The sequence below is a fragment of the Pecten maximus genome, chromosome 5, assembly GCF_902652985.1.
Source record: "Pecten maximus chromosome 5, xPecMax1.1, whole genome shotgun sequence".
Lineage (NCBI taxonomy): Eukaryota > Metazoa > Mollusca > Bivalvia > Pectinida > Pectinidae > Pecten > Pecten maximus.
The window spans coordinates 31,264,151-31,289,405 of NC_047019.1; the positions used below are offsets into that span (position 1 = coordinate 31,264,151).

A 25,255-nucleotide genomic window follows, 5' to 3' on the forward strand; every position below is an offset into this window, starting at 1 on the left:
CAAGAATGTTCTTTGTTTTGAATGTTTAAGGGTTTAACATACAAGTATTTATCTAGCAGAAAACTGAACAGGTACTGTATGGCCTGATATATTTTCAAAAACAAAGATGTATGTCTTTCCAGAAGAGTGTTTATTTCATATGAAATATTTTCTTAATTTCTGAAACAATTGTCAAATCTTCTTTTGCCTTTTCCTACCTCATATTCTTTAGCAAACTTCAGTTTGCTGTCTTTATGAAGGTCAGCCACATGCTGGGGAAACCTCTCCATGACAACAGGTCTGGGTTTAATAAAGAAATCACATATTTAACATTATATTAATACAAACTACACAAAATATGCTATTACACAAAATATGCTATTACACAAAATAGACTATTAACACACGACCTGTTGATAGAAAACAAGCCAGTGTACAGAGAAAAATCCATTGTCCTAATGATTCACAAAATGCCACTATGATGATTATCTTGGTTCTGAAGTATGGACATAGACTCACCTTTTGGCACGGATGTGTTTTTTCTCAATTTCTGGAAGATCCGGTTCCTCTTCATCGGTCTTGTATGTGCTTGGTTTGGAACTGAAATATATTATTTTGTCACTGATTAAATAATTGATGACTAGATGTGATGAGTTGAAATAAAAACTGTGTAAACAATATTTAAACTACAGTAAATATTTTTACAATTAACCCTCTTAAATTAACAGGATATTACTGATCATAAATACATTAAATTGACAGGATATTACTGGAGTCTACACAGGTCAGAGTAATATACATTAAGTTAACCCAGAGGGGTCTTAATTGACACCCACCATTAGGTTAACCCAGAGGGATCTTAATTGACACCCACCATTACGTCAACCCAGAGGGGTCTTAATTGACACCCACCATTAGGTCAACCCAGAGGGGTCTTAATTGACACCCACCATTAGCTCAACCCAGAGGGGTCTTAATTGACACCTACCATTAGGTTAACCTAGAGGGGTCTTATATTAAATTGACACCCACCATTAGGTCAACCCAAAGGGGTCTTAATTGATACCCACCTATAGGTTAACCCAGAGGGGTCTTAATTGACACCCACCATTAGGTCAACTCATAGGGGTCTTAATTGACACCCACTTATATGTTAACCCAGAGGAGTCTTATTTGACACCCACCATCAGGTCAACCCAGAGGGGTCTTATTTGACACCCACCTATAGGTTAACTCAGAGGGGTCTTATTTGACACCCACCATCAGGTCAACCCAGAGGGGTCTTATTTGACACCCACCTATAGGTTAACTCAGAGGGGTCTTATTTGACACCCACCATCAGGTCAACCCAGAGGGGTCTTATTTGACACCCACCATTAGGTCAACCCAGAGCGGTCTTAATTGACACCCACCATCAGGTCAACCCAGAGGGGTCTTAATTGACACCCACCATTAGCTCAACCCAGAGGGGTCTTAATTGACACCTACCATTAGGTTAACCTAGATGGGTCTTATATTTAATTGACACCTACCATTAGGTCAACCCAAAGGGGTCTTAATTGATACCCACCATTAGGTCAACCCAAAGGGGTCTTAATTGACACCCACCTATAGGTTAACTCAGAGGGGTATTAATTGACACCCACCATTAGGTCAACTCATAGGGGTCTTAATTGACACCCACTTATAGGTTAACCCAGAGGGGTCTTAATTGACACCCACCTATAGGTTAACCAAGAGGGGTCTTAATTAACACCCACCTATAGGTTAACCCAGAGGGGTCTTAATTGACACCCACCTATAGGTTAACCCAGAGGGGTCTTAATTGACACCCACCTATAGGTTAACCCATAGGGGTCTTAATTGATACCCACCTATAGGTTAACCCAGAGGGGTATTAATTGACACCCACCTGTAGGTTAACCCAGAGGGGTCTTAATTAATACCCACCTATAGGTTAACCCAGAAAGGTCTAAATTGACACCCACCATTAGGTCAACCCAGAGGGGTCTTAATTGATACCTACCTATAGGTTAACCCAGAGGGGTGTTAATTGACATCCACCTATAGGTTAACCCAGAGGGGTGTTAATTGACATCCACCTATAGGTTAACCCAGAGGAGTCTGAATTGACATCCACCTATAGGTTAACCCAGAGAGGTCTGAATTGACACCCACCTATAGGTTAACCCAGAGGGGTCTTAATTGACACCCACCTATAGGTTAACCCACAGGGGTCTTAATTGATACCCACCATCAGGTCAACCCAGAGGGGTCTTATTTGACACCCACCTATAGGTTAACTCAGAGGGGTCTTATTTGACACCCACCATCAGGTCAACCCAGAGGGGTCTTATTTGACACCCACCTATAGGTTGACTGAGAGGGGTCTTATTTGACACCCACCATTAGGTCAACCCAGAGGGGTCTTATTTGACACCCACCATTAGGTCAACCCAGAGGGGTCTTAATTGACACCCACCATTAGGTCAACCCAGAGGGGTCTTAATTGACACCCATCATTAGCTCAACCCAGAGGGGTCTTAATTGACACCTACCATTAGGTTAACCTAGATGGGTCTTATATTTAATTGACACCTACCATTAGGTCAACCCAAAGGGGTCTTAATTGATACCCACCATTAGGTCAACCCAAAGGGGTCTTAATTGACACCCACCTATAGGTTAACTCAGAGGGGTATTAATTGACACCCACCATTAGGTCAACTCATAGGGGTCTTAATTGACACCCACTTATAGGTTAACCCAGAGGGGTTTTAATTGACACCCACCTATAGGTTAACCAAGAGGGGTCTTAATTAACACCCACCTATAGGTTAACCCAGAGGGGTCTTAATTGACACCCACCTATAGGTTAACCCAGAGGGGTCTTAATTGACACCCACCTATAGGTTAACCCATAGGGGTCTTAATTGATACCCACCTATAGGTTAACCCAGAGGGGTATTAATTGACACCCACCTATAGGTTAACCCAGAGGGGTCTTAATTAATACCCACCTATAGGTTAACCCAGAAAGGTCTAAATTGACACCCACCATTAGGTCAACCCAGAGGGGTCTTAATTGATACCTACCTATAGGTTAACCCAGAGGGGTGTTAATTGACATCCACCTATAGGTTAACCCAGAGGGGTCTTAATTGACATCCACCTATAGGTTAACCCAGAGGGGTCTTAATTGACATCCACCTATAGGTTAACCCAGAGAGGTCTGAATTGACACCCACCTATAGGTTAACCCAGAGGGGTCTTAATTGACACCCACCTATAGGTTAACCCACAGGGGTCTTAATTGATACCCACCTATAGGTTAACCCAGAGGGGTCTTAATTGATACCCACCTATAGGTTAACCCAGAGGGGTCTTAATTGATACCCACCATTCAAAGCTCAGAGTATGAGTATGTATGACTTTCTGAGAAATAGTTACAACATACTTAAATATTTAATAATCAAAATATATATTATGTTATTATTTCTCAATTTCATTCTTAAAACCAATACAAATGGAACAAACCTTTGCCTCCTCTTCATATAAATAACAATAACACCAATGACAATGGCGAAAGCCACAATGCCGCAAACAACGCCAACTATGACACCAATGTCTGGTCCTGGGTCTGGAACTGAGAAAGGGAAAACAATTTTGTTAACTTCCATAATAAATGTTTTAAAAATCTCTTTTCGACTCATGTTGAAGATGTTCATATTCCTGTCATCCAAACACAAAGATGTTTCTGTCATCCAAACACAAAGATATTTCTGTCATGAAAAACACAAAGATATTTCTGTCATGAAAAACACAAAGATATTTCTATCAAACAAAAAATAGACATTTCTATCATTTGTAATTATACAAAGATATTTCTATCATCCTCAATACAAAGATATTTCTATCATTCAAACACAAAAATTACATTTCATGTTAATATAGGTCTCTAAAAATACATCAATCAGAGAAGGGTCATAAAGCAACCAGCTTTCTGGGAGCATTGTTAAAGCAATACATGTTCCCTACCGGCCCCTGTTAAAAACAGTAACAGTGACCTTGACCTTGACCTAAAAATCCTGAAACTCATACTTGATCTGTAGCCACTCATACCTAATTACATACCAACTAAAATTTTGAGAGCAGACCATTCTTGCCTGTCAAATCATTTGGTATCCCATGTTTTCCTCTTATAGCTGACTGCACTATGCCCTTATAAAGGTTTGCATCCAAAAACCAAACATGGACAACACATGACAGCTGACAGTTTATGGCCATTGCATCCATATGAATGTTGAAAGTCAGGCCTTAACCTTTGATTCCATCTTCAATTTTAACCAACTTTGCTTCAAAATGCCATAACGATGACCTTGACCTTTAGTCACCTGACTCCTTGTTTAGTGCTTACCATCTCATAAATAACAAAATATTCACCAGTGTAAAGATACAAAAGTTTCATTTTGACTCAGTCACCTTGACCTCTGATCTGGTGACCTTCACTTTTGTATAATTGATTTCATGTTTAATTCTGACGAACTTTGATTCCTCATGACATAACAAAATATTCATCCACAAAAATATACAAAATTTGACCTTGACCTTTTACAGTAAAATTAACTTCTGACCTAGTGACCTTGTAAATTAGTTGTTCCACATGTTCAATTCCAACTAACTTTACTAATCATGTCCACAGGCATCTGCTTCTGGTTAAAGTATTCATAAAAATTATTAGCCCCTATAATTATAGTTAGTAAAGTTTACATAGCTATCAACCAATCAAAACTCCCTGTGCAAACCGCTCTAAAATATACAGACTACTTCCATTCCACAGTTGATGCTTCCTTGGCTATCATGACTGCTTTTGATCCATTTTCTCATCTTTAAGTCATTGTCACATGACAAAAGAATAACATGCATTGAAATTTAAGGATTCTAAAGCAAGGCACATTTCTGAAGTTGGTGTATATTTGATATTTCAGTCCAATTGAATTTAAAGAATTTTGTGTGCATTTGATAATCTATATTTCAGTCGGATTGAATTTAAATTCAAACTGAACTATAGAGCACCTTTATCTCTAAGTATGCTCTAAGAGTAAAAATAATACCTTAAATACACCATCCTGACAAGATCAGGTTTGATTGATGGTATGGTAAGGTGATTGTATCGAATGTGTGTGGCTCAGATAGTAAACTTGTGAATTACCTTTCTCAGTTGAATATGGTCCATACAGTGTAGACAATGTACATCCTCCTACAGTACAAACGACCCCCTTAACACTGAAACATAAATAATCAATGTGAAACACAGACCTATAAAAGTACAAGTTATTTTTGTGATCTCAATTGCCTTAACATATTATTAACTATATTTTGACCAATGTGACCTCTAGATAAGTAGAGTGACAGCCAGTGAATGTACACAACTTCCTGTTTATGTCATGTGACCTGACCACTCTTCACTCCTTTATGATGATGGGGACTTTTTCTGGGACTCGCACACTTCAAATCTAACATATCCATATAAGATATTTCAAAAGCCCTTCTTTTGCTAAATACAACATAATTATATACAAATTATCTAATTTTATTTTGTTTTGATTCTTTTAGACCTTTTGGTTTTTAATTGAAATTCTGTCCAGATTCCCAGCTGATGTCTAAATTCCAGTGTCACTGGACAATACATTCTGGATGATATTCCATGTATGAAGGCTGTGTTGAGATGTCCACTATGTGATCTAACTATATAACAAGTTTGATTAAAGTGGAAATTATTCTTTTTTAGAAATAAAAGACTTTAAAGTGAAATGTTGATATAGCCGTTGCCATCACACCTGAAAAAGTAACACCACAGTCTGGCTTTATTACTTTAGTTCGCAGGGGAGACAAAAATAAACTTACTAATAAATTGAGCCTGCCTCCAGAGGTCCATTGCAATACTTTTCTGCTGAGGATTCACAGTTTGTTGCTTTTCCAATCTGGACCACAAATGTTTTCGTTGATCTCTTACGTCTGCCGAATGTACTAGCTGTAATGAAAGGTTGGTTTGTTAATTATAATGTAATTAGCATTGCTAAGCATTGTCATAAGGAAAAGAGGCCCAATGGCCCTGAAACTCTCACTTTGTATTCAAAACATTTTGCAAACATTGATTTTATAATCTGTGACTTGTATTCAAAAGAGGTCAGAGGTAGATCAAACTAAAACCAACTTACATGTAATAATCGTGTCCCATACTAAATATCTCTTCTCTAATTCAACTGATAGATCCCTGTTATAGATTTTAAGCTATAATACAAATAGACTTTCGAAGTTTGAAAATTAGAAAGATGTCAGCGTGAGCATGACAATTGACATATGAGAGCTGAACAAACTTTCAATAAGTAGAATGATTAATGTTTTATCTAAAAGCCAGATAGGATCTGATTTAGGACTTGCACTATAAAAACCTAGACTGGCCCTGTCTCAGTAACATTATAAAATATAATTGATTTTTTTTTATTTAGGTCTCTACAATATGTCTGATTCCTAAGTTTCAAACTAGGGGAAGATACTCTAGATTAGATTATATAATACACAGATCACAAAACATAAGATCTCTGCCAAGCAGGTCTGGTCAATCTGACCCAAATGTCAGCCAGGTTCAAGCTCATTACAGGAATTGGTCTGCCAAGTGAAAGTTTGCTAGGATGGGTAGCAATTGTCTCTAACTAATGTTTATATATTTTTTTGTTTCCGGTGCATATTCATTGAACTAATTGTGTCACAAATGTCCGACTAATAGTGCTACCAATGTCAATACCTTGATAGAGACACGAGGTACAACACCTTGATAGAGACATGAGGTACAATACCTTGATAGAGACATGAGGTACAATACCTTGATAGAGACACGAGGTACAATACCTTGATAGAGACATGAGGTACAATACCTTGATAGAGACATGAGGTACAATATACCTTGATAGAGACATGAGGTACAATACCTTGATAGAGACACGAGGTACAATACCTTGATAGAGACATGAGATACAATACCTTGATAGAGACATGAGGTACAATACCTTGATAGAGACATGAGGTACAATATACCTTGATAGAGACATGAGGTACAATACCTTGATAGAGACATGAGGTACAATACCTTGATAGAGACATGAGATACAATACCTTGATATAGACCTGAGGTACAATACCTTGATATAGACCTGAGGTACAATACCTTGATAGAGACATGAGATACAATACCTTGATAGAGACATGAGGTACAATACCTTGATAGAGACATGAGGTACAATATACCTTGATAGAGACATGAGATACAATACCTTGATAGAGACATGAGGTACAATACCTTGATATAGACCTGAGGTACAATACCTTGATAGAGACATGAGATACAATATAACTTGATAGAGACATGAGATACAATACCTTGATAGAGACATGAGGTACAATACCTTGATGGAGACATGAGGTACAATACCTTGATAGAGACATGAGGTACAATACCTTGATAGAGACATGAGGTATAATACCTTGATAGAGACATGAGGTACAATACCTTGATAGAGACATGAGATACAATATACCTTGATAGAGAAATGAGGTATAATACCTTGATAGAGACATGAGGTACAATACCTTGATAGAGACATGAGGTACAATACCTTGATAGAGACATGAGGTACAATACCTTGATAGAGACATGAGATACAATATACCTTGAAAGAGACATGAGGTACAATATACCTTGATAGAGACATGAGATACAATACTTTGATAGAGACATGAGATACAATACCTTGATAGAGACATGAGGTACAATACCTTGATAGAGACATGAGATACAATACAGTGCAACTTCCGAAAACCGAACCTTCTAAAAACCGAACACCTCTGAATACCGAACGAATTGTCATTGTACGGAATTGGTCCTTCTTTATTATAGTATTAAAAAACTTCCAAATACCGATCCCTCTGAATTCCGAACACCGGACTGATTTTGTGTCCGGTTCCTGTTAAAATATACCAAAAATTACTTCTGAAAACCGGCCTTACCTGAGCGATTATGACACGAGGTCAGGCCAGTCAACCGTGAAACAACAACTGTGACGGGTATTGTGTGAAGCCTTATTGTCTCGGGACCTACGTAGGTGATTTGTACAGGTATCCAATATATATCCCAAGGGGGCATTATGACGGAAGGCCTAGTGTATAATCAACACGACAATTATGAAACAATGCCACACTTCATTGAAGCGCGTCGGTTCGTTTATCTTCTCAATGCAAGTAGAGCTAGAAGCCTGAGTTTCGCATTTAATTTAAATGAGGCCCAAAAGGGGTTGTTTTCGTAAAGAAGCCGTGATGTTTTTTTTAGACAACAGCGATGTCGGAAATACGACCAGTATCATCTGATCAATTGTAATTGATATTGAAACAAAACATCTTCACACCCTTTAATATTATTTGATGTGTAAAATATTCCGTATCGGACTATTGGCCCCATCCACATGACGAAGCTTCACCGGATGTAACAAAATGTAGGCCGATCATAAAGTGTACATGTAGTTGTACATGTGAAAATACTGTTTAAAACTATTGTTATAGTCATTTGCCTTTCTTATATATTCTGCAATATAAACATTGATTAACTTTCATAATATGCATATTATTCAGACAATCCAAATTGTCTAAGTATGAACGTGCCGTTTTGTAATCGGGTGCATTCTAATAAAACATCGTCCAACCAATTATATCCGGAATTTGACCGGTCATTTTTCGATCAACTTCTCCAAACCGAACCCTCTATAAACCGAACAAATAGTCATGTCCCATGCATGTTCGGTTTATAGAGGTTCCACTGTACCTTGATAGAGACATGAGATACAATACCTTGATAGAGACATGAGATACAATATACCTTGATAGAGACATGAGGTACAATACCTTGATAGAGACATGAGGTACAATACCTTGATAGAGACATGAGATACAATACCTTGATAGAGACATGAGATACAATATACCTTGATAGAGACATGAGGTACAATACCTTGATAGAGACATGAGATACAATACCTTGATAGAGACATGAGATACAATACCTTGATAGAGACATGAAGTACTATACCTTGATAGAGACATGAGGTACAATATACCTTGATAGAGATAATGAGGTACAATATACCTTGATAGAGACATGAGATACAATACCTTGATAGAGACATGAGATACAATATACCTTGACAGAGACATGAGATATAATATACCTTGATAGAGACATGAGGTACAATACCTTGATAGAGACATGAGGTACAATATACCTTGATAGAGACATGAGGTATAATACCTTGATAGAGGAATGAGGTACAATACCTTGATAGAGACATGAGGTACAATACCTTGATAGAGACATGAGGTACAATACCTTGATAGAGACATGAGATACAATATACCTTGATAGAGATATGAGATACAATACCTTGATAGAGACATGAGGTACAATATACCTTGATAGAGACATGAGATACAATACCTTGATAGAGACACGAGGTACAATACCTTGATAGAGACATGAGGTACAATATACCTTGATAGAGACATGAGATATAATATACCTTGATAGAGACATGAGATACAATACCTTGATAGAGACATGAGGTATAATACCTTGATAGAGACATGAGGTACAATACCTTAATAGAGACATGAGATACAATATACCTTGATAGAGACATGAGGTACAATACCTTGATAGAGACATGAGGTACAATACCTTGATAGAGACATGAGATATAATATACCTTGATAGAGACATGAGGTACAATACCTTGATGGAGACATGAGGTACAATACCTTGATAGAGACATGAGGTACAATACCTTGATAGAGACATGAGGTATAATACCTTGATAGAGACATGAGGTACAATACCTTGATAGAGACATGAGATACAATACCTTGATAGAGACATGAGGTACAATATACATTGATAGAGACATGAGGTACAATACCTTGATAGAGACATGAGGTACAATACCTTGATAGAGACATGAGGTACAATACCTTGATAGAGAAATGAGGTATAATACCTTGATAGAGACACGAGGTACAATACCTTGATAGAGACATGAGGTACAATACCTTGATAGAGACATGAGATACAATATACCTTGATAGAGACATGAGATATAATAACTTGATAGAGACATGAGGTACAATACCTTGATAGAGACACGAGGTACAATACCTTGATAGAGACATGATAAAACTTGATAGAGACATGAGGTGCAATACCTTAAAAGAGACATGAGGTACAATATACCTTGATAGAGACATGAGGTACAATACCTTGATAGAGACATGAGATACAATATACCTTGATAGAGACATGAGGTACAATACCTTGATAGAGTCATGAGGTACAATATACCTTGATAGAGACATGAGGTACAATACCTTGATAGAGACATGAGATACAATACCTTGATAGAGACATGAGGTACAATACCTTAACAGAGACATGAGATACAATACCTTGATTGAGACATGAGGTACAATACCTTGTTAGAGACATGAGATACAATATACCTTGATAGAGACATGAGATATAATACCTTGATAGAGACATGAGGTGCAATACCTTGATAGAGACATGAGGTACAATACCTTGATAGAGACATGAGATACAATACCTTGATAGAGGCATGAGGTACAATACCTTGATAGAGACATGAGGTATAATACCTTGATAGAGACATGAGGTACAATACCTTGATAGAGACATGATACAATATACCTTGATAGAGACATGAGGTACAATATACCTTGATAGAGACATGAGATACAATATACCTTGATAGAGACATGAGGTACAATACCTTGATAGAGACATGAGATACAATACCTTGATAGAGACATGAGATACAATACCTTGATAGAGACATGAGGTACAATACCTTGATAGAGACATGAGGTACAATACCCTGATAGAGACATGAGGTACAATACCTTGATAGAGACATGAGGTACAAAATTATACCTTGATTATGACATGAGCTTTATTATTCTGTGCGAGATAAGACTCCGGTGCCTATTCATTGAACTAATAGTGTTACAAATGTCCGACTTATAGTGCTACCAATGTCTATACCTTGATAGAGACATGAGATACAATATACCTTGATAGAGACATGAGGTACAATATACCTTGATAGAGACATGAGGTACAATACCTTGATATAGACATGAGGTACAATATACCTTGATAGAGACATGAGATACAATACCTTGGTAGAGACATGAGATACAATATACCTTGATAGAGACATGAGGTACAATACCTTGGTAGAGACATGAGATACAATACCTTAATAGAGACATGAGATACAATACCTTGATAGAGACATGAGATACAATATACCTTGATAGAGACATGAGGTACAATACCTTGATAGAGACATGAGATACAATACCTTGATAGAGACATGAGATACAATACCTTGATAGAGACATGAGGTACAATATACCTTGATAGAGACATGAGGTACAATACCTTAATAGAGACATGAGATACAATACCTTGATAGAGACATGAGATACAATACCTTAATAGAGACATGAGATACAATACCTTGATAGAGACATGAGATACAATACCTTGATAGAGACATGAGGTACAATACCTTGATAGAGACATGAGGTACAAAATTATACCTTGATTATGACATGAGCTTTATTATTCTGTGCGAGATAAGACTCAGAGGTACTTACCTTGATCAAGGTATGCTGTAAAGTCTGTTTTTGACATTGCCCTGTATTCACTAGCATAGCCGTTTGTTCGAGCATCTTTCCATCCATCCAAGTTGCTTAAGTAATCACTTGATACTGCTTCAGATGAGTCGCCTAGATGGGAAAGAAAATATATCTATTTAAAGAAAAGTTTAGATAAAATCTCTAAGAGCAGGATTCATATAGAAATACCTCAACACCCTTCAACAAAATATTATACAATGTGTATATATTTCCAAGGATTCATAAGATATCAGGTAATCAAACCTTTCATCTTAAAAGTTGCCAAGTGTGCATGACCTTTGACCTTTAAACTTGACCAATGACCAAAATCTCATCAGGGGTAGAACTTGAAGGTGTGATGTTATGGTATGAATATGAACAAAATCTATCCAGTTCTCGAGATACTTTTTTATTTTTAAACTTTTAATCTTCAACCTTGACAGGGATGCTGTGGAGTGTCCATATGAACTAAAAAGGTTCTTGGGTCCATGAGGTATCTGGTACACATATGGCAATCATGCCATTCACACGGTTAGAATCATTGGCGCACCAAAAAAGTTACTACAAAAGTAGTGGGCATGATGATATTTTATGAAAATTTCTTGTGTTTTATTTGAATTGTTCATTTTTATTTCAGCTACCACCTACCAAGATTTTTACAAACCACTTACCGAAATTATTACAGGTGTCCTTACACAACACCAAAGATATGTCTTCTATACTGCCATACAGTGAGTTGATGAAGAAACCCTCCGTTAGGGTGAGTGTGAAGGAAGTCTGTGTAGACTGGATGTTTGTGTTACTGCTGGATGGAATTACTGTGTCTCCAACATCCAAAGGTGGTGCTATAATGAAAGTGGCGGGTTCGTTAAGGAATATATCAATTATTTTTTAGGTTTAGGTTATTGTATTAACAACAAGTGGAATGAACACAAAAAACATGTTAAATGAGGATTGAACGAACTTTAAGGTAATTATTCAATACATTCCAATTGACAATGAAATCAAATTAAAATTTAAATAAAGCAATTAATCTGCAATTATATTCAAAGACAATTAAATCATAATACAATTTGTAATCCTAATCAACTCCCTCCCCCCCCCCCCCCCCCCCCTCCTTTCTCTCTTTCTCCCTACCCCCTTTAAATCTTTCTCAATAAATGTGGGGGGGATAGAAATAACTGATATCAGAAATAATAACCATTATAACAAATCAACACAAGAATTCAACAGAAGTGGATGTGACGCTTGCACAGCAAGCTAGGATTAGAATTTCAAAAATCAAACTGATCTGCTATAGCAAATCGAAAGTTTCATGCAAAATTTAAGTGTTTTTCATACAGAAACCAGAAAGCACTATATGAAGTTTTAGGTTGATTGACCCAAAGGGAACTGGACAGATTTTCTATTTATTTACAGTGACCGTGACTTTCCAACCTGAAAAGCAATCCCATGCTAGCACTTTTGATAAGGAAGTACTATACAAAGTTTGAGTTTGATTGGTCAAAAGGAACTCCAGTTATTGGACGGAAACCATTGTGCGGATGCCGCCGCCAACATAGTAATACCTATATGTCACCTTTTCAAGGCGACACAAAAACTGAGATAAGAGTACCATGGGGCAGAACAATTTGCACCTGTCAAATGCTAATTAGTGTGTTATACTAACTTACAATGAAGTAAGATATACATACAATGAGTGGTGTATATAGGTGGCATGCTCTAACCCTTACTACAATTAAGTTAATGCTTAATTGTCTAATAGTTAGAGGAATACCAGTAACTAGGAGTTACACTGGAAGTCTACAATGCATTAAACTCAGTCAAACACTGTTACACAGTAGGATCTCAAATAAAGGCAGCTATGACTTTGGCAAAAGAAGTCAATTAAGAATTGCTGTTCTGGGAAAAACAATTCTATATCATGGTTATAAAGCCTATTAAGTTTCAAAGAAATCTGTCGAAAAATCCACACCTCATAAGGATGCTTCTGACCAAATTTGGTCAAATTCCGATCAGTGGTTATGAAAAAGAAGCCAACTGTTGACAGCCGGACGCTACAGTATGGCATAAGCTCATCTTAATTCTTTGGACCGAGTGAGCTAAAAATTGACTGCAGCACTAAAACACAGTGACTGTTTCTTGAATTCGTCTGGCAAAATGTGTAACAAGAACTGAAATGCTTACCTCCAGCAGGGGCTTCATAGTTAGAAGTGCTTTTATCTCCCGTATATACTTTCTGACTCCCGTCAGTACCTACAGCATACACCTGTAAAAAGATGATACAACAGGATTAATGGCTTCATACAGTACTGTACATGTTTATAACAGTCATGTCAGGTACAAATGTTAGTGATATATCTGTACTGAAGTGTATGTGAAAACTAACAAAGATATGTTAGGATCCTGGTACCCACCAATTGAATGATATCTATAGGGTCTGTGTAAGACTGAATCTTTTCTCTACTTTCTCATCTGTCATCGTTACCTCTATCATTTGAAAGCAAGTGAAATCTATACATTTAAGAAATTCTGATAAAAATCCATTTTGAACATTTTCAACAATTATATATAATAATTAACATATTTGAACCCCTACATAGCCTTCTCTCAGCCATTTTATTTTTTTGATCAGACTCAAAATTGAATGGACACAACTATAGAGACCAAGGGGAACCTATACATCAGACATATATTGATCTTCTTGTACTTCTTATTTGAAAAAGCAATAACAAACTGCAACTTCAAAATTCAAGTCAGTCTTGAAATTGAGCGGGCACAACTAAGAACTGAGGGGAACCTACACATCAAGTTTCAGAATCCTTTCAGCACTTCTCACCAGCTGTCACCTGTACAATGTGATGGTCCACGATATCGACTCCATGAGAAACACTTACTGTTCTGGGTAGAGAAGTTAACTGTATGATACTGAGGTGGTCCCATTACAGACTTATGTGAAATGCATAACGAGAGCACCACATGTGGATACATAATACATCTGCCTGACCAAAGTTGATAATCCTTTTCATGCTATATCTGGTATACCTGTTATCTGGTACATTCATGTTAAATGTTTGGTTATTTGACTTAACTGCAGACCACCGAAGCATCAAAACTATAACAAACAAAAAAACTGCCCCAAAAAACAAAATTCCAAACATTTGAAAAATTATGAATTATGAATTGATATAGTGAATCATTACAATCTTTGTTACTGGTAGTCTCGAAGGAAACAAATATGATCAAAACAGGGACAATGACGCATATTCGGACTAAACTCAATAAACCAATTGTTGATAGACAGACAGACGAACGATCGATAGACACAAAAGATACTATTATATCCGTCAGAATTGGATGAGAATATAAAAGCATACAATCCCAAACATACCTGACATTTAGGTATAAGTAGTTTGTTTTTGTTTAAAGTCCTATAAACAGTAAGGAGTTATATATACTACTCACCTCAATGTAGTATGTTTTCTGTGGTTCCACTGCCAGATTTCGTGTTACAGCAGTGTTTACATTATCAGTTACCAATATTTCTTCTGGAGAAGAGTTTAAGTTCTGAAGCAAATCAAAATGATTATTTAGTTGGTAAAAATTAAATATGAAAAATAAAACTGAAGAGATTTCGAAGCATATTGTAAATCATATCATATCACTAAGTTATTGTCTCTGAATGATAAGTATAATGGTAAGATGAACAGACTAATGATATGTTTGTATATCTCTCGTGTAGTGTACGTTTATCACATACATGTATATAGAGGTTACACAACAACTGGTTGATGGATCTGAAATTTATTTCACACGAGTAAGTTATTTTTTAAAAGTTACAAAAGACACATTAAGCTTTAACAAGTGTCTTTTGCAACTTTTAAAAAATAAATTACGAGTCGTGTGACCTGTTTCTACGACAATAATGTCGACTTAATTCAAAGGGAAACATGGCCAAGCATAATTTCGCGTATGCAAATAAGGAAAGGTCATATACCGCTATTGGTATATAACATATATTTATCCAACAGTCGGCACATTTATACAATGGCTTGAGAGACGAATAACACGGCGTATCGTGGTAGAAATAGGTTTATCATACTTACAATATACTTGTATTGTGTTATTGTAGGGTCTTCCTTGTGATATAAATAAACAACTAAATGGAGAAACAGTTTTGGTTATTCTGTTATGAACCAATTAATGTACAGTTGACCTGGCTACCCCAATTTCTACTAATTACACAGCAAGTTAATGAAATCTCTTAATTAGGCTTAATGTTTTTCTTGATTTTTATAACAAATTTCTGTACAGCTATAACACACTCTTTCCTATGTTCCTGAGGAATTAGATATAAACGAGTTTTAACTGTTACTAACTGTATTAGGACCATTACAATATGTATCCCAAAACTACCTTTAAATCTAATGATGATGGCAGATCAATAGTGTTTCAAGTGTAAAAATAATCCACTAACCAAACTTTAAATAAAATGTCTCAGAATTTATTGCAAAACAAGGTAGTTTGATAAAAAATCCTCTAATTAGTTCCTTAGAGTTTATTAAGACACCAAACTGAACAACTTCATTTCTTGTATATACTCAATCTTACCCCGCCTGTAGAGTTGTGTGAGAACATAAAGTTGGTGATGTTACTGTTCCTCTCCAATACAGGTGGAAGTTCCCAGGATACCCTCACAGTCGTAAAGTTTGGACCATTGGGACGAGCTACTATAAAGTTTCCTACTGGCCCAGGAGCTTTTATATCAAAAAAGGAATATTTCATCTGGGTTAACATCTTAACATCATGAGGCTTATATCGTTAATTGACACCTATATTGAATCATTAATTGACATCTGTGCTGGTTCATATATTCTCATCTGTGTTAAATTGACATCTGTGTTTAATTGACATCTGTGTTGAATCCTTTACTGACTTCTGTTTTATTACTTTTTCCTTTAATGTGTATGTCTATTCATATCTATAAAATTACAGTCAAGTTTGTATGAACACCTATAGCTGATCAGTGAGATAATTTAATGAATTCCTTGTGTACCTGCAGCATTGGTCAGTTTAGATGGTAGGGTCCCTTGGTATGCTGCTGTCCCCTTTGTAGTAGTGGCGGTCAGATTGAATGTGTAAGTCCTGTATTCCTGTAGACTTTCCACTTTGTGTGACCTGGTTGAGAAGCCTGTAGAGCAAAAAGCCAACCAATACATGTGTGTAAAATCATACTGATCACTGACAATAAATATTATTATCAGAATTAATTATCTTATTTCGTGGATGTTACTGTTAGATTAATTTAAAGGTCATGATTCAATAAAGACATCATGCTGGGAAAAAAATTATCTAAGAAAACAAGGACAGGACTACTCCAACAAACAACAATACTAGTCTGCTTGTCCAGTCACTTTCACTGCTATACTATAAGATGACTTTGTTGCCTCGACAACACTGTAAGATCACCACTATAATAGTGGCTAGCTTACTGTGTTGTTAAGGCAACATATATATTCACCCCATATACATAACAATATTAAGCACTTTACTCACATTTAAACCACTATTCTCAATCAGTGTCATGGATAACTTTCAAGCATGGTGAGGACTTGTCTGACATCATAACCACTATTACTCTCCAGACAACGCTATCAGAGGACTTGTCTGACACCATAACCACTATTACTCCCAAGACAACACTATCAGAGGACTTGTCTGACATCATAACCACTATTACTCCCCAGACAACACTACGAGAGGACTTGTCTGACATCATAACCACTATAACTCCCCAGACAACACTATCCCAGGACTTGTCTGACATCATAGCCACTATTACTCCCCAGACAACACTATCAAAGGACTTGTATGACATCATAACCACTATTACTCCCCAGACAACACTATCAGAGGACTTGTCTGACATCAAAACCAATATTACACCCCAGACAACACTACCAGAGGACTTGTCTGACTTCATAACCACTATTACTCCCAAGACAACAGTATGTGAGGACTTGTCTGACATCATGACCACTATTACTCCCCAGACAACACTATCAGAGGACTTGTCTGACATCATAATCACTATTACTACCCAGACAACACTATCAGAGGACTTGTCTGACTTCATAACCACTATTACTCCCAAGACAACACTATCAGAGGACTTGTCTGACTTCATAACCACTATAATATTACTCCCCAGACAACACTATCAGAGGACTTGTCTGACATCATAGCCACTATTACTCCCCAGACAACACTATCAGAGGACTTGTCTGACATCAAAACCACTATTACACCCCAGACAACACTACCAGAGGACTTGTCTGACATCATAACCACTATTACTCCCCAGACAACACTATCAGAGGACTTGTCTGACATCATAACCACTATTACTCCCCAGAAAACACTATCAGAGGACTTGTCTGACATCATAACCACTATTACTCCCAAGACAACATTACCAGAGGACATGTCTGACATCATAGCCACTATTACTCCCCAGACAACACTATCAGAGGACTTGTCCGACATCATAACCACTATTACTCCCCAGACAATACTATCAGAGGACTTGTCTGACATCATAACCACTATTACTCCCCAGACAACATTACCAGAGGACTTGTCTGACATCATAACCACCATTACTCCCCAGACAACATTACCAGAGGACTTGTCTGACATCATAACCACTATTACTCCCCAGACAACACTATCAGATGACTTGTCTGACATCATAACCACTATTACTCCCCAGACAACACTACCAGAGGACTTGTCTGACATCATAACCACCATTACTCCCCAGACAACATTATCAGAGGACTTGTCTGACATCATAATCACCATTACTCCCCAGACAACATTACCAGAGGACTTGTCTGACATCATAACCACTATTACTCCCCAGACAACATTATCAGAGGACTTGTCTGACATCATAACAACTATTACTCCCAAGACAACATTATCAGAGGACTTGTCTGACATCATAACCACAATTACTCCCCAGACAACACTATCAGAGGAACTGTCTGACATCATAGACACTATTACTCCCCAGACAACACTACCAGAGGAACTGTCTGACATCATAACCACTATTACTCCCCAGACAACACTACCAGAGGACTTGTCTGACATCATAACAACTATTACTCCCCAGACAACACTATCAGAGGACTTGTCTGACATCATAACCACTATTACTCCCCAGACAACACTATCAGAGGACTTGTCTGACATCATAACCACTATTACTCCCAAGACAACACTATCAGAGGACTTGTCTGACTTCATAACCACTATTACTCCCAAGACAACACTTTCAGAGGACTTGTCTGACATCATAGCCACTATTACTCCCCAGACAACATTACCAGAGGACATGTCTGACATCATAGCCACTATTACTCCCCAGACAACACTATCAGAGGACTTGTCCGACATCATAACCACTATTACTCCCCAGACAACACTATCAGAGGACTTGTCTGACATCATAACCACTATTACTCCCCAGACAACATTACCAGAGGACTTGTCTGACATCATAACCACCATTACTCCCCAGACAACACTACCAGAGGAACTGTCTGACATCATAGACACTATTACTCCCCAGACAACACTACCAGAGGACTTGTCCGACATCATAACAACTATTACTCCCCAGACAACACTATCAGAGGACTTGTCTGACATCATAACAACTATTACTCCCCAGACAACACTATCAGAGGACTTGTCTGACATCATAACCACTATTACTCCCCAAACAACACTATCAGAGGACTTGTCTGACATCATAACCACTATTACTCCCCAGACAACATTATCAGAGGACTTGTCTGACCTAACCACTATTACTCCCCAGACAACACTATCAGAGGACTTGTCTGACATCATAACCACAATTACTCCCCAGACAACACTATCAGAGGAACTGTCTGACATCATAACCAATATTACTCCCCAGACAACACTACCAGAGGAACTGTCTGACATCATAGACACTATTACTCCCCAGACAACACTACCAGAGGACTTGTCTGACATCATAACCACTATTACTCCCCAGACAACACTATCAGAGGACTTGTCTGACTTCATAACCACTATTACTCCCCAGACAACACTATCAGAGGACTTGTCTGACATCATAACAACTATTACTCCCCAGACAACATCATCAGAGGACTTGTTTGACATCATAACCACTATTACTCCCCAGACAACACTATCAGAGGACTTGTCTGACATCATAACCACTATTACTCCCCAGACAACACTATCAGAGGACTTGTCTGACATCATAACCACTATTACTCCCCAGACAACACTATCAGAGGACTTGTCTGACATCATAACCACTATTACTCCCCAGACAACATTATCAGGGGACTTGTATGACATCATAACCACTATAACTCCCCAGACAACACTATCAGAGGACTTGTCTGACAACATAACCACTATTACTCCCCAGACAACACCATCAGAGGACTTGTCTGACATCATAACCACTATAACTCCCAAGAAAACACTATCAGAGGACTTGTCTGACATCATAACCACTATTACACCCCAGACAACACTATCAGAGGACTTGTCTGACATCATAACCACCATTACTCCCCAGACAACATTATCAGAGGACTTGTCTGACCTAACCACTATTACTCCCAAGACAACATTATCAGAGGACTTGTCTGATATCATAACCACTATTACTCCCCAGACAACACTATGTGAGGACTTGTCTGACATCATAACCACTATTACTCCCCAGACAACACTATCAGAGGACTTGTCTGACATCATAACCACTATTACTCCCAAGACAAAACTATCAGAGGACTTGTCTGACATCATAACCACTATTACTCCCCAGACAACATTATCAGAGGACTTGTCTGACATCATAACCACTATTACTCCCCAGACAACACTATCAGAGGACTTGTCTGACATCATAACCACTATTACTCCCCAGACAACACTACCAGAGGACTTGTCTGACATCATAACCACTATTACTCCCCATACAACACTACCAGAGGACTTGTCTGACATCATAACCACTATTACTCCCAAGACAACACTATCAGAGGACTTGTCTGACATCATAACCACTATTACTCCCCAGACAACATTATCAGAGGACTTGTCTGACATCATAACCACTATTACTCCCCAGACAACACTATCAGAGGACTTGTCTGACATCATAACCACTATTACTCCCAAGACAAAACTATCAGAGGACTTGTCTGACATCATAACCACTATTACTCCCCAGACAACATTATCAGAGGACTTGTCTGACATCATAACCACTATTACTCCCCAGACAACACTATCAGAGGACTTGTCTGACATCATAACCACTATTACTCCCCAGACAACACTACCAGAGGACTTGTCTGAGATCATAACCACTATTACTCCCCATACAACACTACCAGAGGACTTGTCTGACATCATAACCACTATTACTCCCTAGAAAACACTACCAGAGGACCTGTCTGACATCAGTACCACTATTACTCCCCAGATAACATTATCAGAAGATTTGCCTCATGTTACAGACACTTACTTCCCATCCAACATTATCAGAACTTTCTCTTCAATAACTGATCTATGCTGTATTACTCACCACTTATGGTGATTGTTCGACTTGACTCTGGTGATTCTGGTATAACATACAGTGTGTAGGTGGTAGGTCCAGGCTCCGGACCATCTATGATCCAGGTCACAGTAATCTCTGTAGTACTCAGGACAGAAGCTGTCAGAGAGGTAGGACTCTGTGGAACTGGAGAAATACAATAACTTGATAAACAAAATGATCTACAGATCTCATAGCTCCTAATTAACTAATTCAACAAAATTCAAAAAAAAATCTTGACAGCCCCTAATTAAGGAATATACATGGTCAAGATAAAATTCTAAGAGCATGGTGTGCCAGATAAGTTACACTTTGAACAGTAATGTATTTTTTTTATATAACAGTAATCTAAGTCGTACAATCATAATATGGTAACACTACACTCACCCTCCTGTTCTGTTCGGACATACGTTGTGTTGGGGTGACCGTCCCCTGCTGCATTAACAGCCAACACACTAACAGAGTAGTTGATGTATGGGTTGAGGTTCTCCACGGTATAGGTGTAGCTTTCTAGGTCAGCAGGCATAATTACTGATGATTGTTTGTCTGTCTCTTGACATGAAATGAAGGTATCGGATGTTAACTGAAAAATAACAGAGGAATATTCTATTTCATTTGACATCATTTACAGAAGTAGTGATAGCAATTTTGTCAGGTGACAACATGCCAACCTAGTTATTTCAATATTTATGTTATTGGTGACATAGAAAATAGGAACAAAAGAAACAAAACAACACTAGAACAGATGATTAAATTTTAAATAAGGATGCCATGGAAATATCTTAACTCAAGGAATTTGTAAATCAGAAAATATTCAATTCCATCTACTGTCTCAACTTTTATCATAATGATAAATTGTTAATAGTAAAACAATTTGTTCTTGTATCCTGTATCCATGGACAGATGAGATCAAACCATTAATTTTATAGTTGATATATGACCCTGCAGACAGATAGACTCTGTTATTATACAATATTTCGTGTCAAAATATTGTCTTTATGAAGGATTCAACAAGTGTTTTAACTTCATTACCCCAGTGCATGATGTACAGGTAATGATGACCTCACGGACACATGTACTCCCCTCTAGCACTGTGAGTCTGTACCCCATCAGGTTACCGTTGTTAGTGGTAGGTTTGGTCCAATTCAGGGTAAACTGTCGACTCTGTACCTGTGATACAGCTATGGTATCAGGTGGGAGTGACACTGTAAAAAGGGGAAGAGAGAAAATAGATATTAATGTAACATAAATAACAGAAGCTGTGGGAGCTTGTACATGTATAGGCTCAACAAGTGCACTGCAAGTGGATGCATAACACGCCCATTTAAGATTTCAACTAAGTTCATGGGATTTGGAAATGGATAATCTTGATTATAAGACCCTTGTAAAGACTTGCAAAAATATCCCTGGATTTGGTGAAAATTGTCTCAAAGAAGTTAAGTCCCAAATCTGTATCTGCCAAGAGATCTGTACAATTTTTTTCTCCTATTTTTTATATTCTACTCACTGGCAGCTTTGGTTGTACATCCTTTCTGTGAGCTGTATATACTTTGGCTGGTTCCTGTCACTGCATCATTGACTGTAGCTACACTGAATGTGTAAGAAGTTTCTGAAAAGAAAATGCTTACATTTCATGTAAAGAACAGGCTTAAAGATCAAAGATCCACTGAAAGGTGAAACAAGAGACCCAGAGGGCCTGTATCGCTAACCATATTGGATTTGACCAAACATCAAAATATGTTTATGTTCAATTTGTTCATAGCTTTATTTGTTGATGTCAAAAAATGCTATATATGGTTATGGGGAACGGATCTCAACTGCTTCAAAGATAAAACCTAGAAACAAAGTCCAGACTCCCAAGGGGTGTGAAAAGTCCCAAGGGTTTATTTTTGCAACATATGACTGTGTTTAAAGGAACTAAGTCCCTTGGTGTGGGGACAGACCCCTGGGCTTATTTTAACATAGGGATTGTGTTTATCTCTTTATGCCCAGCAATACTGTTTATGGTTATGGGGTCAGGATCTCAACATTTCGGATACCACAAAGGAACTAACTTTAAATCTCTAGGGGTGGGGAAAGACCCCAGGGCCTATTTTTATAACAGAATTGTGTTTATCTATTGATGACCAGAATTGCTATATATTGTTATAGGATCTAAACGGTTTCAAAAATACAAAAGGCCTATGGGCTTTAACGGTCACCTGAGTATTTAAGTAAATTTAATTCACTCTTTTTAGCCCTGCCCATCAGCCCAGGGGGTCAGTCTGGGCCAAAGTAAGAATGAATTCCAATCGAAATCAAACAGATACCACAGGGTCATGAAATTTATAATTTTGGTAAAACACCCAAGACCCTTCCATCGATCTATGAAGAGGAAGAAGATTTTTGAAGTTTTAGTCAATTTGACCCTTTTTGTATAAATTTGAATCCCAGCCACCTATACAGATGTTAACAATGAAATATAAATGTCATATATTGCTAAGTTCCAGAGAAGTTGCTAATATCAATATTGACCTCTTTTGGTCATGCCCCTCACACCCCCGGGGGGTCAGCCACACCATTTGTACAACTTTAAATCCGCAACCCATTATGATGTTATCAGACGAATATGAACGATATCTATTGCTTAGTTACAGAGAAGAAGTGGTCAATTTACAGAAAACTGACCCTTTTTGGCCCCACTTCTCAGGATCAAGAGGTCAGCTCCGCCATTTGTAAACTTTTGAATCCTTACCCAAAAGGGATGCTACCAGCTGTCAAATATGAGCAATATCCATTGCTTATTTTCAGAGAAGAATTCGTTTATAGCCACACTGACCCCTTTTGGCCCCCTCCCCTCAGCCCCACCATTTGTTCAATTTTGAATCACCACCCCATAACGATGCTACCTGTCAATTTTTTGTTTAATTCCAATCAGCAGTTATGAGGAAGAAGTCAATTGTTGACAGACAGACAGATGGAAGCCGGACAACGGACCGGGGTATGGCATAAGCTCACCTTGGTCCTTTGGGCAGATAACTGCATATTAAATATACCTAATAGTCATTGATTTGGTACCCTTATGAATAAGAGTCCAGTATGGACAATTTAGTTCATTGTTGTTAATCCAGTTATACTGAAAACCTGTTAAAAACATTTGGTCTCCCTAAGGATTTCAAAAATCAAACCAGATACAAGAGTACTGTTACTGTTAAAAGAATAATGATTTTGATTCCATCATACCTGGCTGTAGACCATCAACAGTATACTCTGTCAGACTTGATGTCGTGGTAAACGTAGCACCAGTGTCATTGCGTTTGACTACATAATGTTGGATGTCTCCCCTCGGCAGGGAGGGGGCTGTCCAGGCCAGAGTGATGGTCTTATCTGTGGTGGTCTTACAAGAAAGTTCAGTAGGAGGATGTGGGGCTACAAAATAGAAAGCATGTAAATTTGTTATTGTTAAATGTACACAAGCAACACTGAATCATTCTAACACAAGTGATATATACTTATAAAATCTGCTAAAATATCTCCTTTATACGCTTATTAGTATGTTTGAATAATGACTTGTGAATTTGATAATGACTTGTGAATTTGATAATGCTTAACAGCTATATACATGTATACAGTGTATATGATCATGGACTCAACACTGTGATTTCCAGTCATAGCAAAGTTATTAATATGTCAATTAAGGCTTTGATGGCAAATCAATTATTCAATAATGTCACATCAACACAAATATTAATAATCATTCATTCCTTTTAGGATGAGACAGCTATAGTGATATTGAAAGAACATGTCTTGGAA

The 25,255-nt window shown here is 37.6% G+C and overlaps 1 protein-coding gene across 1 annotated transcript in view; it reads right to left on the reverse strand.

The window, feature by feature from the left end:
• The window catches only part of LOC117327797 (platelet binding protein GspB-like), a gene marked incomplete in the record, with an annotated part of 631,084 nt that overhangs the window by 13,526 nt on the left and 592,303 nt on the right, over positions 1-25,255 (reverse strand). The window contains 12 exon segments of the mRNA XM_033884978.1: positions 198-279; positions 499-579; positions 3,517-3,625; positions 5,192-5,265; positions 5,887-6,013; positions 11,761-11,892; positions 12,453-12,626; positions 13,969-14,050; positions 15,247-15,348; positions 16,393-16,538; positions 16,838-16,972; positions 21,455-21,610. Of these exon segments, the coding sequence (XP_033740869.1) occupies positions 198-279; positions 499-579; positions 3,517-3,625; positions 5,192-5,265; positions 5,887-6,013; positions 11,761-11,892; positions 12,453-12,626; positions 13,969-14,050; positions 15,247-15,348; positions 16,393-16,538; positions 16,838-16,972; positions 21,455-21,610 (1,400 nt within the window).